Source organism: Musca domestica, unplaced genomic scaffold (assembly GCF_030504385.1).
Source record: "Musca domestica strain aabys unplaced genomic scaffold, Musca_domestica.polishedcontigs.V.1.1 2, whole genome shotgun sequence".
NCBI classification, from domain to species: domain Eukaryota; kingdom Metazoa; phylum Arthropoda; class Insecta; order Diptera; family Muscidae; genus Musca; species Musca domestica.
In genome coordinates, this window is record NW_026712249.1 from 2182912 (window position 1) to 2206452 (window position 23541).

The 23541-nt window shown below is 38.3% G+C and overlaps 1 protein-coding gene across 1 annotated transcript in view; it reads left to right on the forward strand.

Annotated features, from left to right (window-relative positions):
* Positions 1–23541, forward strand: part of LOC101899635 (G2/mitotic-specific cyclin-A) — a 58256-nt gene that overhangs the window by 27463 nt on the left and 7252 nt on the right. Inside the window, exon 3 of the mRNA XM_059121627.1 lies at positions 21090–21264. Coding sequence (XP_058977610.1) covers positions 21090–21264 — 175 coding nt within the window. The remainder of the gene's footprint in view (positions 1–21089; positions 21265–23541) is intronic.

The following is a 23541-nucleotide window of genomic DNA, read 5'->3' on the forward strand; positions in this document are numbered from 1 at the left end:
ATGCGAATTCATTTCAATTTTACTAAAAAAGGGCAACGAAAATGCAGCCAGCTAAATAATAAAGGAATGAAAATAAAAAAACGATGAACAAAACAAAAATAAAATACAAAATGAAACAACAATCGATCGACATCAATGGGAATGGAGGACTACGGACACGGGCACTGCATTGAAGCCAGGCAGCATCAGCTGAAAATGCACGATCAGCAATTTTAAACGATCGCTAGTTTTTGTTTTTGTCCTTCGAGGTCTCCTTCAATTACTGTGCGCTCTCATTGGCAATGTGAATCGCCACCGCGAAATTGAAATTGCTGTTCATTTCAGAGATGAGGTGTTGTTGTGTTCCTTTGTGTGTTCGTTGTTGTTGCTGTTGTGTCATGATCTACAGGAATTTAAAAAGGAGGAGGCATAAGACCTCAATAACCCAAACCTTTTATCGACGACTGCTGCATCATTGTTCCTCCAGTGCATTCATTGGCGAAGAACGATTTCTGGGGCTGTATATTTTGGAATTTTGCCTCAGCAATGACACAATGACAAAGAAAAATACAGCTTTTAAATCAAAATTAAAAGTTTTTCATGTTAAGTCAATACGGACTTAAACCGGCATGAAATGATCTGCAATGATTTCGATGTGAATTGGCTTGGCGATTGCGCTGCGCAATTCAGCCACGAACTGCTGTGGCTCCCACTGCAAACTTCTCACGACGACAGCGATGACCAGAACGACGACAAGTAGCATGCAATGACCTTGTTGGTGGTGGGCAAGATGCCTGTTGGCCGCCTTGTAGAGGGAGCAAGGTGAACGGAAGTTCAGTCTAGGCGTCGATAACATCTACAGTTTCTTGGAAACCGATCCGCCTGTTATTGCTTAAAAAGGGACAGATATTTTTCCAAATCACCTACACGCATGAGCCGGCCAATTGCTGTGCTGGCATAAGTTAAAGGCTAAAATGCATAGCATTGTCACAACTTCAGTTCCGGTCATATCTGTGAGGAGAGTTTAAAATAATAAGGACTGTTGTGAAGAATACTTTCAAATTTAAACCGTAATTTTTAATTAAATAGTCAACGCAAAATTAAGATAGGTAGTGATAGGTAGGAAGTGAAAGTGAAAAATCTAAAGAAAGGCCATCTAAATTAGAAACGTCATTTCACTCATATTACAAACGTATTTGTAAAAAAAAAAAACAAACCACCGAATGGTGGTTGGTTTTGTTTCAGTGTGGTATGACAAAAATAAATATAAGACTACGCTAAGAGCGAACTTTTTTCTTTTTCTGTGTGTCATTACTCTCGAATCAACAAACAACAAATGTCCAATCGACTTTAGTCTTAGAGTAAACTCGTACTCTATTTCGAGCGTTTCGACTCCCTCTCTTATTTTCTAAATAAAAGTGACTCGGGAGCACCCCCGCATAAAATAAAAGAGTTAAGAGTAAGCTTCGTATAAAACTTCCACTCTTTGAGTATTCCCGCTCGTGAATAAGCTTTTTCCCGGGTAAAATAGAGCAGACATGTAGTCTGTAAAAAGGAAAAAATGCCTTTTGGAAATTATTCAGAATGAGACATTTGAAATTTTTTTCAAATATTTTCATTCTCTAATGATGGAGGGTTCAGTATGGCCGAACTAACGCCTTTTGACTTATTATAAAGTTCTAAACGAAATTATTTTTTTACATCGAGCAGCCAAATTCAATTAACAAAAATGTATTCATATTAAGTCATCTTTGTATAATATTACATCCTCATATTTGAGCGATGGCCAGAAACACACATTTGCAGATGATAAATTGTGCCAGCCTTAGTATTAAAAACGCGAACGACAAACATTAGAATAACACTTAAAAATTAACGTTAGATACTTCGTAAACGTTAAGTAGTCGGTCATATGAAAAGCTGAGAGCTAGAAACTCTAGATAAAAAGGAGGATAGCATGGAGAAGCAGAATAGAAAAACAACAATGTGCTTAACACAAAATACAATTTTCGATTAAATAAACTTATTCCCCAGGCGGATCGAATTAAAAAAGAACACGAAAAAATTAATTGATCATTATTGATCGCCTCCTTCCCTACCTGTGTAGTTTCTCAAATTCTATAATTTCCAAAATAGCAACAAAAAAATAATTAATTTAAACTCAATCTCTCGACTACACGAACAGTCCTTATTGCAAATATCGCGAGCAATGGAATGTTGAAATTAAATTAAAAATATCCCATGCCTAATACCATTCCATTCAGCGCTGGCTTACTCGAGTGTGTGTGTGTCGGTGTGTATAGATCTTCATTATCCTCACCACCATCAACCACTAACGATGGCCGATTCAATGATTTTGTCCTACCTACGCCTTCGTCATCTATCGCCGCACATGTAACCGAAGCCCGGCTTACACAACATTGCAATGCATCACAAGCATACAGCCGAGCTGCAATACAAGAGCTGACAGCACACAAATCAAAACTTGGCCTCAGGAATTTACCTCGTCCTGCCGTGGCGGGCCCTCTTCCTCACGCCGCAGCTCGTCGTCTCCTTGCTAATGGACGACAACGGAGGACAAAGAACATCGAACTCGAACTCCAATGAGGAACTCTGAATTCCAAAATTGTTGTTCAAAATGGAATGGAAATGAATGTTGAATGCAGTGCTGCATCATCGCCGTCGTACTACCTCCCGCTGTTGTGCAGTCAGGAGTGTGCCACACACCGGAGTCATTTCGCTTTTGTTTGTCTTCATTCCATTGGACGGCAGACTGTTGTCTGCCAAGTTCCTTTCAGATGAGCCTGGGAAACTAAACAAAACTAAGCGAAGCTTTCGCAGGTATGTCTTATCAGGCTGCCACATTCAGCTGACAATGTTACGTTTCTCGTGTGTGTTTGTTGTTGGTGTTGTTGTTTTCGACATAGTTCTAAAATATTTGCCATCCATGCGGCTGCCGGCTCCTTCGTCAAACCAGCTTGTCTGGGCCTATTTTTAAGATGACTAGTGCAAGCTCCACAGCGACTTCTCAAACAAAAGTGGAAGTGAAAATTTTTCTGTTTTTCATTGTGGCCTTTTCATTGAATGGGCCAGAATGCCGGGCTAGTTTGGCTCAGCCTTTGGCTGTCAATGCCGCAGCTCGAGACAAGCCGGGCTCTGTGAATGCGAAGGCAGAGGTGTTGAGGCGAGTGGTTATTTAGACACGATGCTTGTTTATCCATGGATATCCATACCTAGTGCCACCTTCCTGGCACACACCCATCTTCTTTCCCCCACCGTTGTCGTCGTCCCTTAATAACATCATTATTGCGGTTGCAGCTTTGTATGATTGTTTAAGGTTTTCGTTTTTTTTTTTTTTTCATACCACCAGTCGATGAGTCTTCACATCCTGGCTAAACTATTTGCAACATTTTATACGTAGGTTGGTTGGTCGGTAGATCGATCGTGTGACTGGCAAGCAGGCGATGTTGGTTGCTTGTGGTGATAGTGGTGGTGGTGATGCTCCGCAGCAGGCAGCACTTACAAGAGGCTCCCAGTGGATAAAAGAAGCCGACTGGGTTAGTTTCATTGCCTAGTCATACTTTTTAGAGCCAATGTGAGATAATGTCTGTCTGATCGCCCAAGAATGTGGTTGCGAGCAAAACAAGGGCATCAGCATAGACTATTTTCACATATTCCGAATTTATGCTAAGAACGCGCGGGTTACCGCGGGGAAGTTGCCAAAGTATTGGACATGGATTTTGAAAAATTTTAATTTCGTCAAATGATCAAATATTTTGTACATTTAATGCAACATCACACCGATCGAAAAATTCTTTGCTTTCTGTTTTTGTTCTTCACCGGGAATTTGAGACATTTTAAGAAAAATGTATTCATGTTTGTCTTGAGTCTATGTTGTTAGTGATTGAAATAGTTCTGTTCCAATACCTACCTATGTAATTTACTTGCAACGTAAAGAAAAGACAAAGTGGTTGAAGGTCATATTTGAAATGAAAATTTTTATGGAGTAATGTGTTGGAACATTTGCAATCTTCTTAAAGACACTCCCTTTCCATCCACTTCCACGCATAATGTTTTGTTTACATTTGATTTCATGGAGAAAAGGTACATTCAGGTACATTTTTTACCCACACTTGGAACCCTCCGTACTGTAGCAGTTGCTAAAGAATATTTATTAAAAAAGTTCACAATTTGTTCCGGAACTGCAATAATTGAAAAACTTTTATTACGATAACCAATTAGATTCTTATATGTTCTGGAACAGAGTAATAATACTTTACAAAAATAAAAAATAAACAAGTAAAAAAGCATTAAGTTTGGACGGGCCGAACTTTGGATACCCTCCACCATCTGGAGCTAATTTGGAAATTATCAAAAAAAAAGTTAGATCCGTTAAAAATTCTGTTAAAATCTTAAAAATACAATACAAAACTTGAAAAAAAGGTGTATAATGTATCTAAAATCAGCAAAATACCGAATAAAGGGGAGGTAACGTTATACCGGGGCTATACGATAACCTGGACCTGCATATACAATTTTCTGTCGCAGGCTGTTGTGCATATTAGGAGCTTCAATATTGTACCTAAAATCGTCAAAATACTGAATATAGGGAGGTATTGATATATGGGACCCATACGAAGACCTGGACGTGTATGGACAATTTTCTGTCATAGACTGTAGTTCCCATTAAAACTCCAAATACGCAATTTTGAACAACTCCAAAATTCCGAATACTGGGAGGTACCGTTATATGGAGGCTATACGAAAACGTGGGTTTGCATACGCAATTTTTTGTCATAGGCTGCAGTAGCCATTACGAATTCTAAATACGAAATTTGAAACAATCAAAATAACATTTACAAGGGATTTTTAGACAGTTCCATTAAAAATGTACCGTTATATGGGGGATATACGATATCGTGGACCTACTCTTCCAGGGCTCATAGCACTCAGAAGGAACTCCTTTTGTGGACTATCAGACAATTTCATTGAAAAATTTGGCTACAATCATCAAAATACCGAGTATTGAGGGTACCGTTATATGGGGGCTATACGATGTCGTGGGCCGATATAGCCCATCTTCGAACTTGACCTGCATGCAGACAAAAGTCTGATCTGTGTAAAATTTTAGCTTCCCATCTTTATTCGTTTTTAACTCAAGGGAGATTAAAATACGAACATACGGACGGACGAAAAGGGCTAAATCGTCTTATAATTTAACGCTGAGCAAGAATATATATATATATATATATATATATATATATATATATATATATATATATATATATATATATATATATATATATATATATATACTTTGTTATGTCTGAAATTAATATTTCAAATCGAACTTAATACTAAATGGAAAACTTAATAATATACTATTTATGGTGGAGTATTGTTCTGATATATTTAAAGGAAGAGGATTTATTTTTTAACTTTTCCTGTGAAAAATTATTCTGCTAAGCGTTGTTTTTTCTCATTCATTTACCAAAATTTAGCCAAAAAGAGTCTGATTAACTTAGACAACACATTTGAAACAATAACAGAAACATTAACGTTTTATTGACAACCAAGCAACAATAACAACATTTCTTACCAGCAACGAACAGCAACAATATCAAACATTGCTATGTACGCGGGTTTTCGGTTGAAAACCACGCGGTTTTAAGTTAGCCATCCATTTGTTGCTAACGTTTGTGGTAATTCAATTGTTTGTTTTTGGACATAGGCTGGATGGTACGATAGTCGATGTGGGGATGAATGGATGGATAGATGGTGTAGTATGATCGGACTTTTTTCTCTTCATTGAACAACGAACGAAAGAACAAAATGAAGAGAAACCAAAACATGCGTGTAAACTTGTCTAACAATTTTATTAATGGTTTCTTTCTTGCCTACCCCATTATGTTTGGTCTACAAACGTACACACACACACACACACATACCCGTGTATGTATGTTTGTCGGGTTTATGGTCTATGCTTAGCACTCCGATCCAAGTGATTCTTTAGCGGGCAATGTTCGAACGAATTTAGTCAAGGCTTGGATGTTAGACACTGGTGGGATTTGTTGGCTGTTGGTGGAAGGTTTTGTTTTTGCTTGAACTTGGCCTTGGGCGAGGCTTGGGGGGCCAACCAATATTTGAATGTTGGTATTGTTTGCCAGCCAAAAAATGTGCTTTAAAAGAAACAAGAGGCAAATTAATTAATTTTTAGACATTTTAGTTGGGTTTGTATATTTTGGGTTTTTTTTTGGAAATAGGAACTTTCTTCTTCTTCTTTTTGGTTTGTTAATTTCGGTTCTGTTTGGTCTTTTTTTTCAGAGCACTCATGTTAAAGATCTCCATAATTTGCACTGGAAGTTGTAAATGACACCTTCCTGTTTACAAGTTACATCTAACTGTAAAAATGAAGCATATTTCCGTTAACAAATCTGGCTCGTTTGCTACTCTCATTAGAGAGATGTTGTAAAACGAAGTCAGACATCATCACATCACTTGACTGGCGGAATGGCTAATGGACGGTCAATGGGCACAACGACACAAAAGGGCCCCCATCTAGACCCGTCTCCGATGTTGCCCTTGTCGTGGTGGTTAAATGTCAAAATAAAACATTGAATTCATAATTCAAATTTGTCTGTATTGAACTTGGCAGCTGCCGGCCGATGTTCGGAGTATTCAATTCCATTCCATCCATTATAAATTGATTTTTAATCGGCCAAGCCATTGACTGAGTCTGAGAACTCATCCATTGTTTGCCAAAAATTTTTGTTTGAGAGATTCTTCGTTCGATGCCTCGTTGGTTGTTTTTGTTTGCGGTGATGGTAATGGTGGTTATCGATCGAACAAAATTGGAATCTTGCTGCGATTTTATTTTCAGCGGTTCTTTTTGGTAATGCCGCCTTCGGCTTCAACAGAGTCGTGCAAATATTTGAGCATTCTTTCAGTGTTGAAGTTACACTCCAAGAAAATGTGAAAACTACTACGACGACGACCGCGATGATGCTGATGAGGATGATGTAGCAGAGGTTGGTCAAGAGTACAGTGGTGATTGTATGGTGATTATGGACCATCATTAAAATGTGTTTTGTCCGGCCTGGATCGTTGTTGCTGATGTTTTTTTTTGGTTGTTGGTTAATGTGGCTGCTGCTGTTCATTTGGCATGGCTGCTTTTGATTCATTTCGAGAAAATTGCCGAATCCGTTTAATGCGATCCGGCCAGAATGTGTGGCTGTTGTCCGTTCACATATATCATTTTCCATCCTGCCGTCCTATTGTAGGATTTTTCGTACAAAAAGTTTAAAACATTTCCAGCAATCGACAAAGAAGTAGAAGCCGCCGACTGGTGTTTGTAAGCGTTTAATGAATTACAAAAAGTTTCTCATAATTTGATTCGGTGTTGCATTGCATTCGATCATGAATTCATTCACTGTTATTCCGGCTGCAAGGGAAGGGGGGAATCTTTACTTGCGTGTACACGTGTCCTGTGGCCTCTTTGAGTTATGAGGAGATGTTAAGGAGAGTTAATCTATGGCAGCTCTATTTATATTTTTCGTATTAATTTTTAGATTTTTACTCGGTGATGATCGGAATGGGGTTGTGAAAGAATTGCGATATTCGGGTGTAAAAAAGGATAATTGACAAACTTATTTTTTGATGACAATTTTTCAATTTTTTTACTTGCAAATAAGTTATGAACTCATTATTTGGTAATGAGTTTTACTTTATTTTTATTTTGTTTTAAATTAACACATTGAAGATTTAAGTGAGGGTTTTGAGTGACGCCGGATTAGTCAATAAAATGGAAGGATTTTTTGGTGGCGACGGCAGTTTTTTTTCTTGGAGACCTGTCGTTGGCAGTGGGATTTCGAATTCAGAAAAAAAATCTTTCTTAGATGCATATTTCTAAAAACTATGGGGATTATCTGGAAAAAGTCTCTGATTGCGCTCTATGTAAAGAAAAACAGAACCATTAGGAGCAAAATAGGTCACTATATATTGGTTATTGAATCTCTAACCAAGCACTAATTTATTAGCGACCATTGATGAATTTTCCTTCAATTTGTCTCTCCCCCTCTTTCTCTCTGAGTTCCATAGTTCCCCAGGCACTGACGCAACACAGCCAATCGCATTGGCTTCCAAAACGGTTGATGATCGAATTCCAGGAATTACTTGTTATTTTTGCCTCGGCGGACATGGTACGGTGACCGATTGAAAAACACAACAACAACAAAAATAACAGCTATGAAAAAGACTTCGCATAGTTGTACTAAACTTTGTACACAAAGTTTCTTTCGGATGTAATGTTTACTGCCACAGTAGAAGAAGATACACATGTTGAATGCCCAGAGGGGGCAGCATTGCGTTGGGGGAGGGGGCAAGGTTTTTATTTGTAGACTGGCCACCAGACAGTCCTATACTTGTAAAGTTACAGTGGATGGCAAATGTTTAGGAAACAAAACGACTTGAAGACAGCAAAAAGGTGTCGGAAATTTTTTACATAGTTTTTTTAGAGTCCAGAAGGTCATCTTCTAAACATTATTACAAAAATTAAATTTGATAATATAAAATTCAGAGAATTTGGCTAGTAACGATTTGTACATAACATCTGCATTACCCGTACCCCGAGAGTAATCTCAAATTCTGCATTACCAGTGATCTATAAAAGAATGAGTTACTGCTTTAAGGAAAAATAACATGTTTTTATCATACCATGTAATGAGTAACGGCGACACATAGTGTGCACATCCGACTGCAAAACCCCAGCTACGTCAAATCTTCGTCAGCAAACAACGAAGAAAAGACAGAAAATAAAAGAGTTTGACGACGTATAGATGCTTCATTAATCAACAAGGGTCATTAACGTCATTAACAGAGGGAGTTTTGCGGACATCGATACTGCAAAAATAAATTTAATAAACCCATTATATATCGAAGAGACTTCTTGCCGAATATTATAAGAACCAATTATAGATATATTGATTTCTGCATCATCAACCCAAAACCGAGTTTAACAAGTCTTTTAGAGTGGAAATACTTATATACTTGCCGAATAGGTTTCATCAAATTTTATGTTTCATACTTTTGTCAGACACTGTTATTTCAATTTCTCTCAGCATTTCTTCTCATGTCTGCCGAGACCTGTTGAAACATTCGGCAAATTCTTACTCTGAGTGCTAAATTGGCACATTCAATGGTCTTGAAAACGAGAGAGAGAAAGAGAGGTTTAACCGGTGGTAGCGACGGCGGTGGTGGTGGTGGGATGCTGATTCTTTGGCAGGTTTAATGATCATTTTACGGTCTGCTATGGAGCTGGCTGGCACACACATGTATCCGAATTGTTTGTACCCACGTTGGAGCTGTGCTTTATTATTGCGTCTTCTCTTTGCAGACTGGGAACGACGGTGGATGGTGGATGCTGGAAATGGATCGATGTGTTACTTAAGTTTGCCTGCCTGCCTGCTGCCCCTGAGTTTTGGTTTATTTTGGATGGGTTTCCAATGAATTTGTCGGCGTTTTAAGTTGTTTCCTTTTAAGAACAAGTAAATACGTTTATGAAATGTTAAATCTGTGTTGTTGTGTTTTTCTCTTTATTCGCCATTCCCATTACCGTCATTCGGACGAAGCGAAGAACATCAACGATGTCTAGATTAGGGCTGATAGTGGTGTGGTGTGGTTGGCTGTTGGTTTGCCTGCCGGACGATGGGACGGCCAACCGACCGACCGACCGATCTACCTACCTACCTAATGGATGCTTTAGGAAAGCACAGATTCGTACTAAGTGGCGTTTAGATTGTTTTTGATTCAAGAAACTGCAAAGCCGTGTCACACCCTCCGTCTGCTGTCCCCTTGTGCTTATTCAAAATTTAAATTGTACGGTTCCCGTTCATTTGTGAAAATCGTTCCTTTGCTGTTTCGTTAACGTGTGTATGTTTGGATGATGGTGGCGAAGGCTCGGAGGGGGAGGGATGGAGTTATGTGTTATATGTACTCATATTACATAAGTGAGTCTGTTTTATGTACATATGTAGGAATGTTTGAGAGTCGTGTTGTTTATTTTTGAGATGAGTTTTCGGCTAAGATTAAAATCGTTGCATTGTTCCGCAAGCTACTCGTGTTTTGGAGTGACGAAACCTGTACAAAAAGTATAAAAACCAGACGGCCCATGTATATGATACCCTACATTATTTCCCAAAAAATATGAAATTTTGTTAAATAATATCTAATAGCTGAATCCAAATCGGAGGAGATCATCACGAATTTTAATAGAGATCGTCCTCAGTTAAACAAATATGATTCTTCTAGCAAAGACGTCAGAAGTTCGCAATTTCAACCCCTTCATCGGGCAAAGAAAGCAAAAACGATGAAGTATGGGAACATGGGATTACTAGTTCCTAAACCACTTATTACTTCCCATGAAATGTCCATGCCGTTTTGTAAGTGGATACTGGTGCAAAAATGTTCTTTTGGTAATGAGATATAGATACTATTTGCAATTAATAGCTTTATTTAGAGGAGGTATGAAATTTATGGCAAGCTCAATTTATCTAAATTAGAATTTGAGATGAGAAAAGAAATTGGGATTTGATTGGTATTTTATAAAAATGTCGTCACCCCACTCGCAACCCTTTTAAACTCTTCCTTTGGACCCAGATATACGAGCACAGTTCCAATTTATTTCGTTTTTTATTCTCTCCTTTTTTGCATTGGTCTGCAAGTCTGTCCGCGAGTCGGTCTGTCTGTCCGTCCGTCTGTCTGTCCGCATAGCCCCCACACAATTTGTGTGAGGTCCTTTTGTTGTTAACTGCATGAATGGATTTTTGTTTTTGGCATTTCAATGAAATTCCATTTCATTACTTTTTCTCTGTACGAACGAACGAAGGAACGAATTAAAAGGGATTTTGTTACAAAACACATGCCACACGAATATTGGTTAGTTGGCTGGCTCTACATCAGATCGTCCCGATCGACATATTCAGATTCCGATTCTTGTTAAATGTAGAAAAAACGAGGCATATCACAACATTGTGTTTTTATTGAGACTCAGTATTCTGAAAAAAAAAAAAACCAAAACTCAAATCTTGGATTATTCTATTTCATTATTTGTTGCATCAAATGGTTAAACAAAATATGAATTAATGATGATCCACATGGAATAATCATGGATGGACATGCATAAATGGACCGTTGCTGTGCTCCATTGGCGTGCAGCATTCCATGAGCACTTGAAGTCTGAACCTCATGCATATTCCTTTGTCTCAATCAAGTGACATTCAATGTTCTTGTTGTCGTTGTTGTTTTTCATTTGTGTATTGAGCCGCCACAATCCGTCCTTGTGGTTAGCCCGGTTGGCTGGCTGGCTGGCGTTTTGTCACATTGTCTGCTGATCATCAACACATGGTATGCTGGTGGTTGTTTTATAGCTTCTGCGGTGGTTGTTTTTGTGTCCGCCTGAATTGAGATTTACTCACTTGGTTTTCTTCCTCATCTTGGGCTCCATCCAACCATCCATCCATTCAGTGATCAGTACCAATGTGGTTGCTGTTGTTGTTGATTATGATTATTTTTCATAGTTTCCACATCCTGTGTCTTTGACGTCCGACTGTCTTGACGTCTGCCCCTTAAATGCTGCAATGTAATTGGTTGACGGGTTAACCGTCTCGAAGACAATTTGCAGCGTTAATCACATCCATCCATGTATTCGCTTACAACCGTGCAACACCGCACAACACAATACAACACACTTGTCGCAACTTCTGCGCTTGATTCCCGTCACCATTATTGCTGTTATTATCAGGCGGCGGACATGTGGTGGTTGTCATATCTCTTTAATGTCCTAAAATGCGAAATTCGAAAATTCTCACACTCGACTGTTCGTTGTTGCTGATTGGGTTAGTCCGCTCGGTGGCTGGGCCGCAGACCTTGACATCCAATTGGGATTAGTCTTCCTTTTTTTGTTTTTTTTTTTTTCAGTGCGCTTCCCTCGATGGTTGAAATTCATTTATTGTCTCCATGTCCTGGCTAGACGCTTTGCAGAATCCGTTATTAAACACAAACTTTTCAATTAGACGAATTGTGAACTTTGAACAAACAGATCTTCTGTTGATAGACTTGATTTCGCGTTTTACGAACTTCATGTCTATTAAAAGGTTGCCCCGTTGTGGGGGAGATACCAGAAAGAATGGACCGATATATCCCACCTTTACACCAGACCTTCTGTTAACAAAAATATTGAAATGTGTCAGATTTGAAGATAATCGGACATTTATTTCTCATTTTATAAGAGTTAGAATTATTCCAAAAGTTGACCCTTTGTGGGAGAGGTACTTGATAAAGTGGGCCGATTTTGTTCTTTTTCGCACCTGCCGTAGCACGGGAAAGAATATTGGGATTTGCAAAGTTTGCACAAAATCGAATAATACTTTCTCTTTCTATGAGGAAAATTATTTTCTGTGAAAGTGTTAACCTTTTGTTGAGGATGTACCAAAAGGAGGGGACCACTATTGCCCATCTCCGAACTCGATCTAAGTTTGAAAATAATATTAGGATGTACCAAGTTTGGACTAATTCGGACACTCCCTTCGATAGTTATCGTGTGCATCAGCCAGGCAGACAGAGGGACGAGCATCCCTAGAACGACCACAAATGTCCTGAAACGGATTTGATGGAAAGAGAAGAAACATTTTGACCGTATCAAATGATATAGCCATATTACTAAGGGTATAAATACAAATGACGAGATAAAAACACGACGAAAAACACTCTTCAGCTGGGCTGTGAATTAAAGTTTTCGAATAGAAAACAAAGCAGCTACTCCGTATTGAACTTCAGTGTCCTGTTTGAAGGCCTCTGTCGGTTTTTAACTTGATTGGTCTTATTGTTAAATAGTTCCATTAATTAATTCCAAATTATCCATTCAATGTGGTCTGTGTCAGCGATTCAATAACTCAAACGCTCTCTCAACCCCCGGTGCCAGTGGTGCTTTTGTGAATAGCCGTCGGTTAAAATAACTTATCGCATTAATTATTGCAGCAATAAAATGTTGCATCTGAATGAATGACACTTGACGAAGTCCATGGCCATATCGGAGTCTGACACTTCGCATATGTTCTTGTGACACTGATCCTGCCTTGCCAAGGATCGGCAGAATATAGTTCCATCAAATAGCTAAAGAAGTTTTTATGGCTCCCCACTTATGCACATATACCCTTTTTGAGGAGGGGAAGGTGGAGTTGGTGGAATCATAAAATTTCCTAAATGGGTATTTTTACATAGCCCATGTCGGTTGGTGGTGGTTGGTTGCGGGGCAATCATTCGGGGGGTATTTTCATTCATAAATTTGTTTTTAAACAAACCCAATGTTCAAATTCGAATCGACTAAAATGCGACATCACACAGAAACACATGTGACTGCTCCGCTTAAGAATTCAAAGCACGTCACATGGCTGGCTAATGCCTCCTTCGTTGATGTCGTTGTGTTGTTCTGCCAAACAAGGAGATATTCCTGGGGACAAGGGACAGGCGATGGCGATGACTATGACTATGACAGCGGCGCATGAATTCATTGCCATTGCTGCTGCTGGTGGTTGCCTTGAACTGAACATGCAAATTGTCTGCCAGACTGGTCTGGATTAAAGTCTTTGAGTTATGTATTTAGCCAGGATAGATAGCCAGCTAGCTGGTTAGCAAGCAGGCAGGCAGGCTGCCTGGTTAGTGTGGGAATGCAGATTTTTGCTACGTCAGACACTTTTTGAGTAGTGGCCAGGAAACACGTTTGCCAGTTTGCCCAGACTCTGGTTGATGGAAGAGTTTGGACATTGTGCGGATTTTCGATTTTTTTCTGTTGTTTCGTCTTAGCTCTTTAACAGCTTTTTTAGGAAACACCGCCACCGCCGCCCAATACAAGCATGAAAATATGATGTTTTATAGTTTATTACTTTTTATGGCGTATAAATCTCATGCCGAATGCCAGGGACTCTTGCTTTCTTTCCGCCCAGTGGATGGATCTCCTTTGTAATGCTAACAATGTTGGAATCATTACAACTCCGATCATAATGTTAACGAGCTGTGCGGTGTACCGATCCTCATGGTAATGACGTCCACAACGACGACGGAGACGAATACGAAGACGACGCAGATGATGAGATGACGGCGAGGATAATGCTGTTGATGACAGTTGTTTTTGGCATGTGTTTATGAATTTCAACAAACATTGAAGTGCCCACCAGCCAACCAGTCAGTCAGCCAGCTAGCCAGCCATTCAACCGAGTGGCCGGTTTGTTTGTTGGCAGGACATTGTCGTTGTGGACATGATATTGGAATGTTTGGTACATCGTTCCGCAGTGCATACATAATGGGTTTACGTGCTCCAGCCGAATATAAGTTCTTAACGACGAGGTGCACGATTCTGATTGCGCATTTCCGGTTTCAAGGGAAATTCGAGTGAAGAATCAACAGTTAAAATAGTTGGCATTTTTCTAACTTAGTCTTAATGTGGTGGGAGAAGGAAGTGAGACGAAAGAGAAAGGGAAAGGAATTTCGAATATATTCATAGAGAATTTTAAGTTTATTACACAAAGATCAATTCCCTGTTAGTCGTTTTATTATCTATCAGTGGGATCTCTCAATTCCAATGAAATCGACAAATTAGTTGATGGATTACATGTTGAAGATATGCCATTTGAAGTATGTTCTAACCTTACCCTCTATTTTATTTTATCGATGTTTAGTTTGTCGAATGTTATTCTAAGTCTTATGTGTTATCTCACCTGCTTTGCTATGTCAGCCCGTTTGGTTTGATTTTCTATAGCTAAACCTAATACAAATAATGATGCGAACTAATAAATTCCAAAAAGCAATGTTGAATTTGTCGACAATCACAATGTTGAAAAGCAAAATGACTTATCTCATAAAACCCTAGAAGCCCTGTAACCCATTGATTTATTTTTAATTTTTCAACAAACTTTTCTGAAAACTGTTATTTTTTTAATTTATTGTCAAGTCACTAATATTCCAGCTACTCAACGACTCACGGATAGATAAGGCAAGTCATTAGTTTTCTTTTCGAAAATGTCACGCTTATATGCTATTGGAAAAAATTACAGAATATTCTCAGTTGGCAACAAATCGAATGAGGTTTTAATTCTGTAAAAAACCCATCATTTAGTGGAAGGGAGAATTGCAAACGTGGTTTCTATGTTTAGAACTAATTTGCACGTGGCTTGTGGCGCCCCTTAATCAACTTCACAGTAATTATTCAATTTTAAAGCAATCGTGAGAAGATTCGAAGTGCTGCAACAAAAATATTGCATTCTTATTTGAAAATAATGAATTTTTAATTATCTCTATTGAATACAGTACCAGAGGTAATATTTCATATGGGTTATTATGTATGCCAGAATAAAATTTTAATGTGGTAGTGATGGCCATCAGAATAAGGAGGCGGGAGAAACAAGTTAAAAAATTGCACTTTTGATGCTTTAAACCAAGGATTGTAAAACCTTTTACAATCATGTTTCTACAATCTTAACAGTTTCGAATGTTGAGTGGTATCGTAATATGAGGACTATTCGTAACAAGGATGTTCAGTATCTGTGAGAAGAAAATCGATCGGTGTCCCTCCATATATAAACCTCAAAAACCAAAGAAGAAAATTAAAGTTGATGTACGCAATGGGGAACTAGAATCCTAAGTTCTGTTAAAACAAGTTAAATTGTATCAGTCGGTTTTGGCGACAGATGTATACCCCCAACCTTGAGTTATGATTAATCACACTGTTGACCCTTTATGTAGGAGGTTCCGAAGTAGTTGGCCAATTTTGTTCAATTTTTATGTGACCTAAGACTGATATAAATATTAAAACGTGCCAGATTTAGACTATATTGACTACTTCCTATACTTTACATGAGATATGTGCAAATTTTTTTGGAAAATGTGGAAATATGCCTGAGGTAACAGATAGAGCGGACCGAAATATTCCACTTCATCTAACACAGATAAAATATTGGTTTGTTAAAAATTTAAAGGAAATCGAACATTTATATCCAATTTTATATGAAATCATAAATTCTGATAAATTTCATATCCATCTCAGATTTCTGGTTAAGATAAATATTTAGATAAATCAAGTTGCAACTGCCTTATGACAGATATAAGTATAGGAAATTGTGACCCCTTTGTGGGTAAGGCACCAGAAAGGGGTTGGCAGTTATTTATCATCTTCACAACAGATTTTGCGTTAGCAAAAATGTTTGGATGTGTGATGTGGGATGTGTGAACAGAGTTTGTTTTTCAAAAATGTGAACCCTCAGTGGGGGAAGTACCACAAGGAGTGCGTCGATATATCCAATTTTCAGCAGATCCTGTGTTAGTAAAAGTAATGGCATGTGTGAAATTTGTAGAAAACCGGAAGCTTATTTCGTTTTGGTTATTCAAAATGTTGACCATTTGTGGACTAGGTACCAAAAGAAATGGTCCCATCTCTACCATCTTTAAAACAGATCTTGTGTAGATGGAAATATTGAGATGTACCAAGTCTGAATGGAACGGATATTATTTTACGTTTGTGGGGGAGGTACCAGAAAGAGTGGACCGATACATTCCCTCTTCACAGCATATCTTCTGTTAGTAAAAATAATGGAATGTGTGAAATCTGAAGGAAATCGGATGCTTATTTCAGATTTTATAATCGTTTTGGTTATTCAAAACATTGACCCTTTGTGGGAGAGGTACTTTATGGAGTGGACCGATATTGTCCATTTTCGCACCTGACATATCACTGATGCAAAGACTAGGAATTGCAAAGTTGGGGCAAAATCGGATAATCCTTTCTCTTTCTGTGCAGTAAAATATTTTTTTTGAAAACTTTGACAACCTTCAGAGATCTAAAATCCGACGAAATTGGGTAAAAATCAAATTTGGGCCGGTTTCAAAATTTTGTGTACCTATAAAATTTTTGGAATTTGATATTTTGCCTTACCAGTAATGCAGAGGATGTGATGTTGTCTTTGTCTACTAAACTTTTCGCTGTGGGAGAAATTTCAAATAGGACAATTCTGGAGTAAAACCTCTTCCTATGTTCCAAAAACGCCATCTATGGACGCATTTCTTAATACGTTTTAAAATATTTGATTAAAACCAGAGTTGGAATTTAACGCCAACCACCAATGAGAATTCTCCCTGATTTCCCAATTTCAGAGAATAGAATTATTAAGATATGTAACTGCATAGTTGTCCCATCAATACCATAATTGATGACTTCGGTGAGACACATACTGCCTGATATCTCTTTTTTTATTATATCAGTGTGCCGGCGTTTTTGGGACGCCACATAATTGCGTTTTGTTGTACGTTTTCAAGTATTTGCAACAGCTCTTCAAGGTTAAAAGAAAAGCAAATTATTTGTTCTCTGTAGCGTTTTGTTTCTTAAATGGCACTACAACATGCTTTTACGAGCGAATATGTTGTTGTATTCCAAAATATGTGCATACACACACACACACATATACACATAAATATTCAATAAAAATAATGTTTATGCAATTATCTGTATACAATTATTTTATGTGTATACAATTAAATAATCTGAATAGATGTCTAAAAAATTCCGAATGGATAATCGATGATTGAAAAACATTTATGGAAGGCAAAAACTCAGATGGTTAAACACTGAGTAGAACGATGAACTAGTTGGGATACATTGGTCCAATCTTTCCAGTACCTCCACCAAGAAGTACATATTTGTACTCTTCCCGCATTGTAATATTAGATCAGGTACAAATATGGACACTATCATCCTTAAGCCAAATTGGGAACAATCATAAGTAACTGTCATAAAATGGGGAAACTTTTTTACTGATTGATACTAAATGCGATTCAAAATAATGTACGGCTGAGAGGGGGTGTAAAGCAATCGTTCTGATAGGTTCTAACTTGTTCTAACTTGTTTAAAAATTTTATAATACCCTAGTATGTCTGTGTGTCAGAAATCGACTATCTTGAAATTGCAGCCCCACCAACCGACTGTAAATATAAATTTTATAGATTTTTTGTTATCAATGGCGCTTCGCCATAATTTTGTTTGAAAAAAATAAACTATCAGTAAAAAGTGTAAACAACCAAAGGAACAACAAACGCAGAGTATAATTCTTTTATTTTTTGTCATTTAACGCTCGAGACGACATTGTAATTCCCAAAGCTTAGGAATTTTACAATCACATTGTAATACGAGTGGTAGAACAATAAATATTTCTCAATTGCAATGCGGTTGAGTTCGGGCGAAAAACTCTCTCAGTTGAGGTTTATGAATATTTAGTTAACTTGATGCCCTCCCCACCCCGCACCGCTTCACTATTGCAATACCTATCTTTTGAAAGTTTATTTTTCCACTAATTCTTGGTAAGCGTCGCAAGTAATGGCCAATAAAAGTTTTATTTAATAAAAAATAAACTGGGGATTTTGAGCTTTTCTTTTAAGGCCACAACTAAAATGCGACAATGTGAGGTGGGCCACTATTTCCCACTTTACGGCCATGGAAGGGGAAAGTGTTGATGACATTTTATGGGTGGAGGGAGGCCTAAATGTATTTTCCTATTCAGGCCTACCAACGTGGCCATAACATGTAACAGTTGTCTTACAAAACAATTCAACTTTAGAACTGGAGTACAATTCTAGGAAGCCTGTTAATTTATAGATGAAAACGTTTTTAAATATAGGTCTTTGGGTATGTGAAATGTCTAGATTTTAAGAAGGGGAATGTTGAATTTTCCAACACACAGGTTTGTGCTACATAACATTTCTGGAGCAAAAAAATAGTTCATTTTATCATATGACAAAGATGTCATACTGTTTGAGTGGTTGCAAAATATAGACGATTGAATACCCAACGGGATCCTTTGGGATATGTAGGTTGATTCCATGTAGCACAAACGTTATCATATAGACTTCCATATATTTTGAATGTCCGTTATCAAATATCGCATAGAAAAAAATCACAGGCTCCTCTGTATATCAGATTAGATTAGAATTGTGGGCTGTAGAACAACAGCAAAATTTTCTGTTTTTGGTCCATGTCAATATTTTGCGACCATTTCCAATAAGAATAGCCTTCCATTCTCACCATTTTCGATATCTGAGAGAATCGGGCCATAATTGTGACTTGTAGCGTGATTACAAATTAACATGGACAGACGGCGAGATAGGAAGATCCATACATAGTTTCCAATGTGTAGGACCAATATTTCGAGGTGGTGTTACATAATTTTTGGCCCAATCAAACTTATACAGGTGAGATGAAAAAACTGCAACCAATTTCAGACTTCTGTCATTTCTAAGCCACTCGTCCGACAGCTGTTAAAATTATTCCAGAGACAGCTCATTATATTGTTTACAAGCGTACAAAAGCATTTTGGTGAGAATTTTCCAGAAAAAAAGTTATTCGGGATGGAGTTGGATATTTGGCTGGAAAACCACAAGTGGCTATCGTTAGAGCACTTAAATGTGATTAAATCTTTTGCGTCTCGTACCATCGCTCGTGGCTGTGATACTGGTAGCGTAGCCCGACGTCAAGGAAGTGGACGGGAGAAAACAGCAACATCAGCAGAAGTGGTTCGAAAAGTAAAGAAGCGACTTGATCGAAACACGCATCGCTGTGGCCGAAAAATGGCTCGTGAGCTGAACATATCGCAATATTCCATCCGGCAAATATTGAAAAATGAGCTCGGGGTAAAGCCATTGAAATTCCAAAATGTGCAAGAACTTACACCGCAACAGAAAGAAAATAGACTCAAAAGAGCTAAAGATTTGCTTCGCTTGGCCGAAAGTGGTGAACTGCCGAATTTGGTTTTCTCGTCGTCCAGCAGTTTGTAAACAACAAAATGATGATGAGGTCAGCTGAAAATGTGCACCTTCGGTTGGCCACCAGGCCGGCCGGTGATGGTGTGGTCGCTCTTGACCGTGGTATCAGAATAAATGCCGAATATTATCGCGAAAATATTCTGGAGGGTGTATTAAAGCCTTGGGCACGCAAACATTTAGCCGCAGATCTTGGACATTCCAACATTGTGTCTGAAGTATTTTGGAAAGCAAGGTTGCCACTAAAAAATCCCAAAGTGTCGATCACCTCATGCAAGCGATTCGCCGGGAATGGGCCATAATACCGCGGAGCAACATTCGGGCAGCGTGCGACGGTTTCATTGGCCATTTGAAGGCCATAATTCGTGCCAAAGGTGACCAATTCAAAAATATCTAAACTTATTCTAAAATTTGATGCTATTCCCAACATTTTTTGCTTTCATTCAATTAAAAAAAATGTAAAAATTATGGCGTTTGACTTCGCGGCAGTTTCTTTTATAATTTGTCTTATATTTTGATTGCATTGTTTGTATGGACGGTGGACAAATATGGACCATCCTAATCTAGTAATATAGGGACGTGTGTAGTTTGAAAAAAATATTTACTGATTTCACTTGTGGATAGAGATATCAAAAACCACACCCTAATAAAGTCAGCTTTCAGAGTCCCAAATCCCTTTTAGAATATTTTTTCTATAAATGTACTCTGCAAATAGTTGTCACCAAAATTAATCCTTACAAAATACAACAGTTACGTATATTGGTAATTTATCTAAGGATGGTGGTGGTGTTTAGCTATGACAAAAACTGCCGTTCTACCCGCACTTTTGTTAACAATACCCGCTCCACGTTGATGCACAAATCTGTAACGTCTATTATTCCGTTCCTAGGCCACAACGTCTAGAACGCATAATGGGAGATGCAGCTTGCTTGTGCTCATTTATGCATGCCAATGCAACCGTGGAGTTATAAAATTGCCACACCAAAAATTATGCAGACCTGGTGGTGGCGATGGTGGCCGGTCGGCGGTGTCAGACATATATGTGTGTGCATTGTCATACGGGTTGGGTTTGTGGATGGATAGGACAACTTAAAATGAAGGCAACATCTCTAATGGCGGTGGTGTGTTGAGGGGGGTAGTTTATTTATTTTTGTTTTCCAAATACATGTGACTATTAATTTTTTCACTTCTAATTATTTGTTACAATTTAATATTCATATCTGTGTGTGTGTGTGTGTGTGTTTTTTTTTTCTTTGCAGAAATGGGAACTGTTTGTCCTCAGTCGCCTGGGCTGGGATTTGTCATGTGTTACACCGTTGGACTTCTTGGAATTGTTGCTGATACGTTTGCCCATCAGAAGTGCTGACTATCCCGATTTGGATGTGGACAAAGTGCGACAACATGCCCAAGCGTTCATATCGTTAGCCGCCAAAGGTACGTTTGTTTTTAGCCATAGTTCACGTTCATTCGTTCATCCGACAGTCTGTCGTTTACTCTTACTATTACCAGCCACTTGACAACAACAACAACAACAACGACGACGAAAAAAGAAGATTTTCTTCATCTATTTCTATTGATATAACGTTTACCCATTGAGCGAGAGAAAAGAAGTTAGCACAGTTATGGAACTACTTAGTACGGTCAATAGAAAATAAATAATAGAGATGATGCCTCCATTCACACTGCAGCCAGTAGTGAGGTCCTCGGTTTGTCGACCGGCAGGCTAACGTATTTGAAAGGAATTTGTGTCAGTAGATCTTTTAAAGGTTTTCCTCTGTTTCTGCATTTTCTGGGCAAATATTTATTAACTTGTTGGGGGGCTAACTTATTCATCTGTTGCCTACTTGTCTGAATTCCATAACAATGAAATAAGTGGAGAATTACAGATTGTTGGCCAATGCAGTCGTTAGTTAAAAAGATTTAGGATTGTTAAAAAACATTAATGTGGCATTCTTCAGTAATTTGCTGTTGGTATACGAAAAAGTCTAAAATAATTGTGAAAGATTTACAAAAAAAAAAAAATACTTTTTAGTGCCATCTTAGAGATGATATGCAAAAGGTTAGAATGATTAAGATTGAGGTTCCAATTGTTATATATTCCACCTTACGGTGGATATCATTGTTACATGGCCAATCAGTTTGCAACATCAATATCCAAAATACCATATAAAAATTCAAGATATAAAATGTGAATAACTCACTTTACTCTAATATCTTGGCCACCAGGTTCTACACCAAAATGAGGGGTCAGTATTTCGAATAGTCGTAAGTCTCATATGATGCGACGAGGAGCTGGAAGATATCGAATTCTCAATTTTCACGCTCAAATCTTTACTTTTCATAATTATGACTTGGAGTGTTAACTCATGCATGCATCTGCACATATCCACAAAAAATTACCCAAATTCCGACACAAAAAATAATCGACTTTGATCCCTTTGAATTATGTAAAAATATATTTCTTGCAGCGATTAATTGAAAGGAGGATTGCTTTTGAGACGAAAAAAAAAAACATTTCATGCAGCATCTGCTCATTACATTTCACATTTCGTGAGAACAGCGAGCCACACAACGAATATTCGAACGTGTGAGAAGATTTTAAGCAAAAGGAATAAAAAATGCGTTTATTCGGTTTTGGTTGACGGGCACGATGAATGACGACGACACAGCTATTGCAAATGTGCAACATATTTAAAAAAATTGTTTAAGCAGTCAGTACTTGTCAGTCATATTTGCCACCGGAAACAGGCGGTTACCATGTAACGGCACAGCAGTAAATGTCTCGAAATTCCCATTCCTGACACTTCTTCGGCAACATTCGTTCGTTTGGTCGGTCGTTTATATTTTGTTGTTGTTTTTTTTTTTTTAAATAATCTGATATTTTATTAGACAGAAAAACCTAAAGGAAAAAAGAAAGGCATTACCCAATAATCTTCGTGTGGGCCGTGCAGTGTCATCATTGCCTCGTTGGTTGCCGTGTTTGAGCTCAAACATTTTTCCATGCCTTGTATCTGTTTGTCTTGAGACCCGATCCAGCGTCGTTGTCCTTTGTTAGCTGCTGCTCTGCTATTTTTTATTTGTCTGCTGTCTTTATTTTTGTCAAAGAGTTATGCGTTACACAAAAGTGGCGTGGGAAAATATGCGAAAGGCATGACAGCAGAAGCGACAATCATTACATGATACTCTCGCATGAACAGCAGACTGCCAGACGGAAGGACAGACGACGTAGCGAACGAACGACCGACCGACTGATCGACCAATGAGCAAACTCATAAGACCAACAAGCCACAGCCAAGGAGCTGTGCTGGGCAAAGGAAGTGCTAAATGTTGGTGTTGTTGTAAATCGCCAGAAGAGCATTTCGATTGTGGATATTAAATATTTCATTGTCGTTTGGGTTTTTGAGTTTTGTATTTAACTTTTCTTAGCTGAGCAAAAAATCAATGCATACCATGTACCTCTGTCTTCAGGTCCTCTGCTTCCGCCTCTCCCCACTCGTATCCTTCCACTTTTTGATTCATTTTTGCAATATATGCCGCTGATGTTTTTGCAATGGCCACACTCTAAAGAATTCGTAATGACGATGAAAAAGGGCATGGCTTCGTTAAATTCATTTGATTTGTGGCCAATTGTTGTTGTTGTTTTTAGTGTCGTCGTCATCGTCGTGCTTGCTCCTGCCGCGAATACCAGCGTACATGTAAAGCAATTATCCG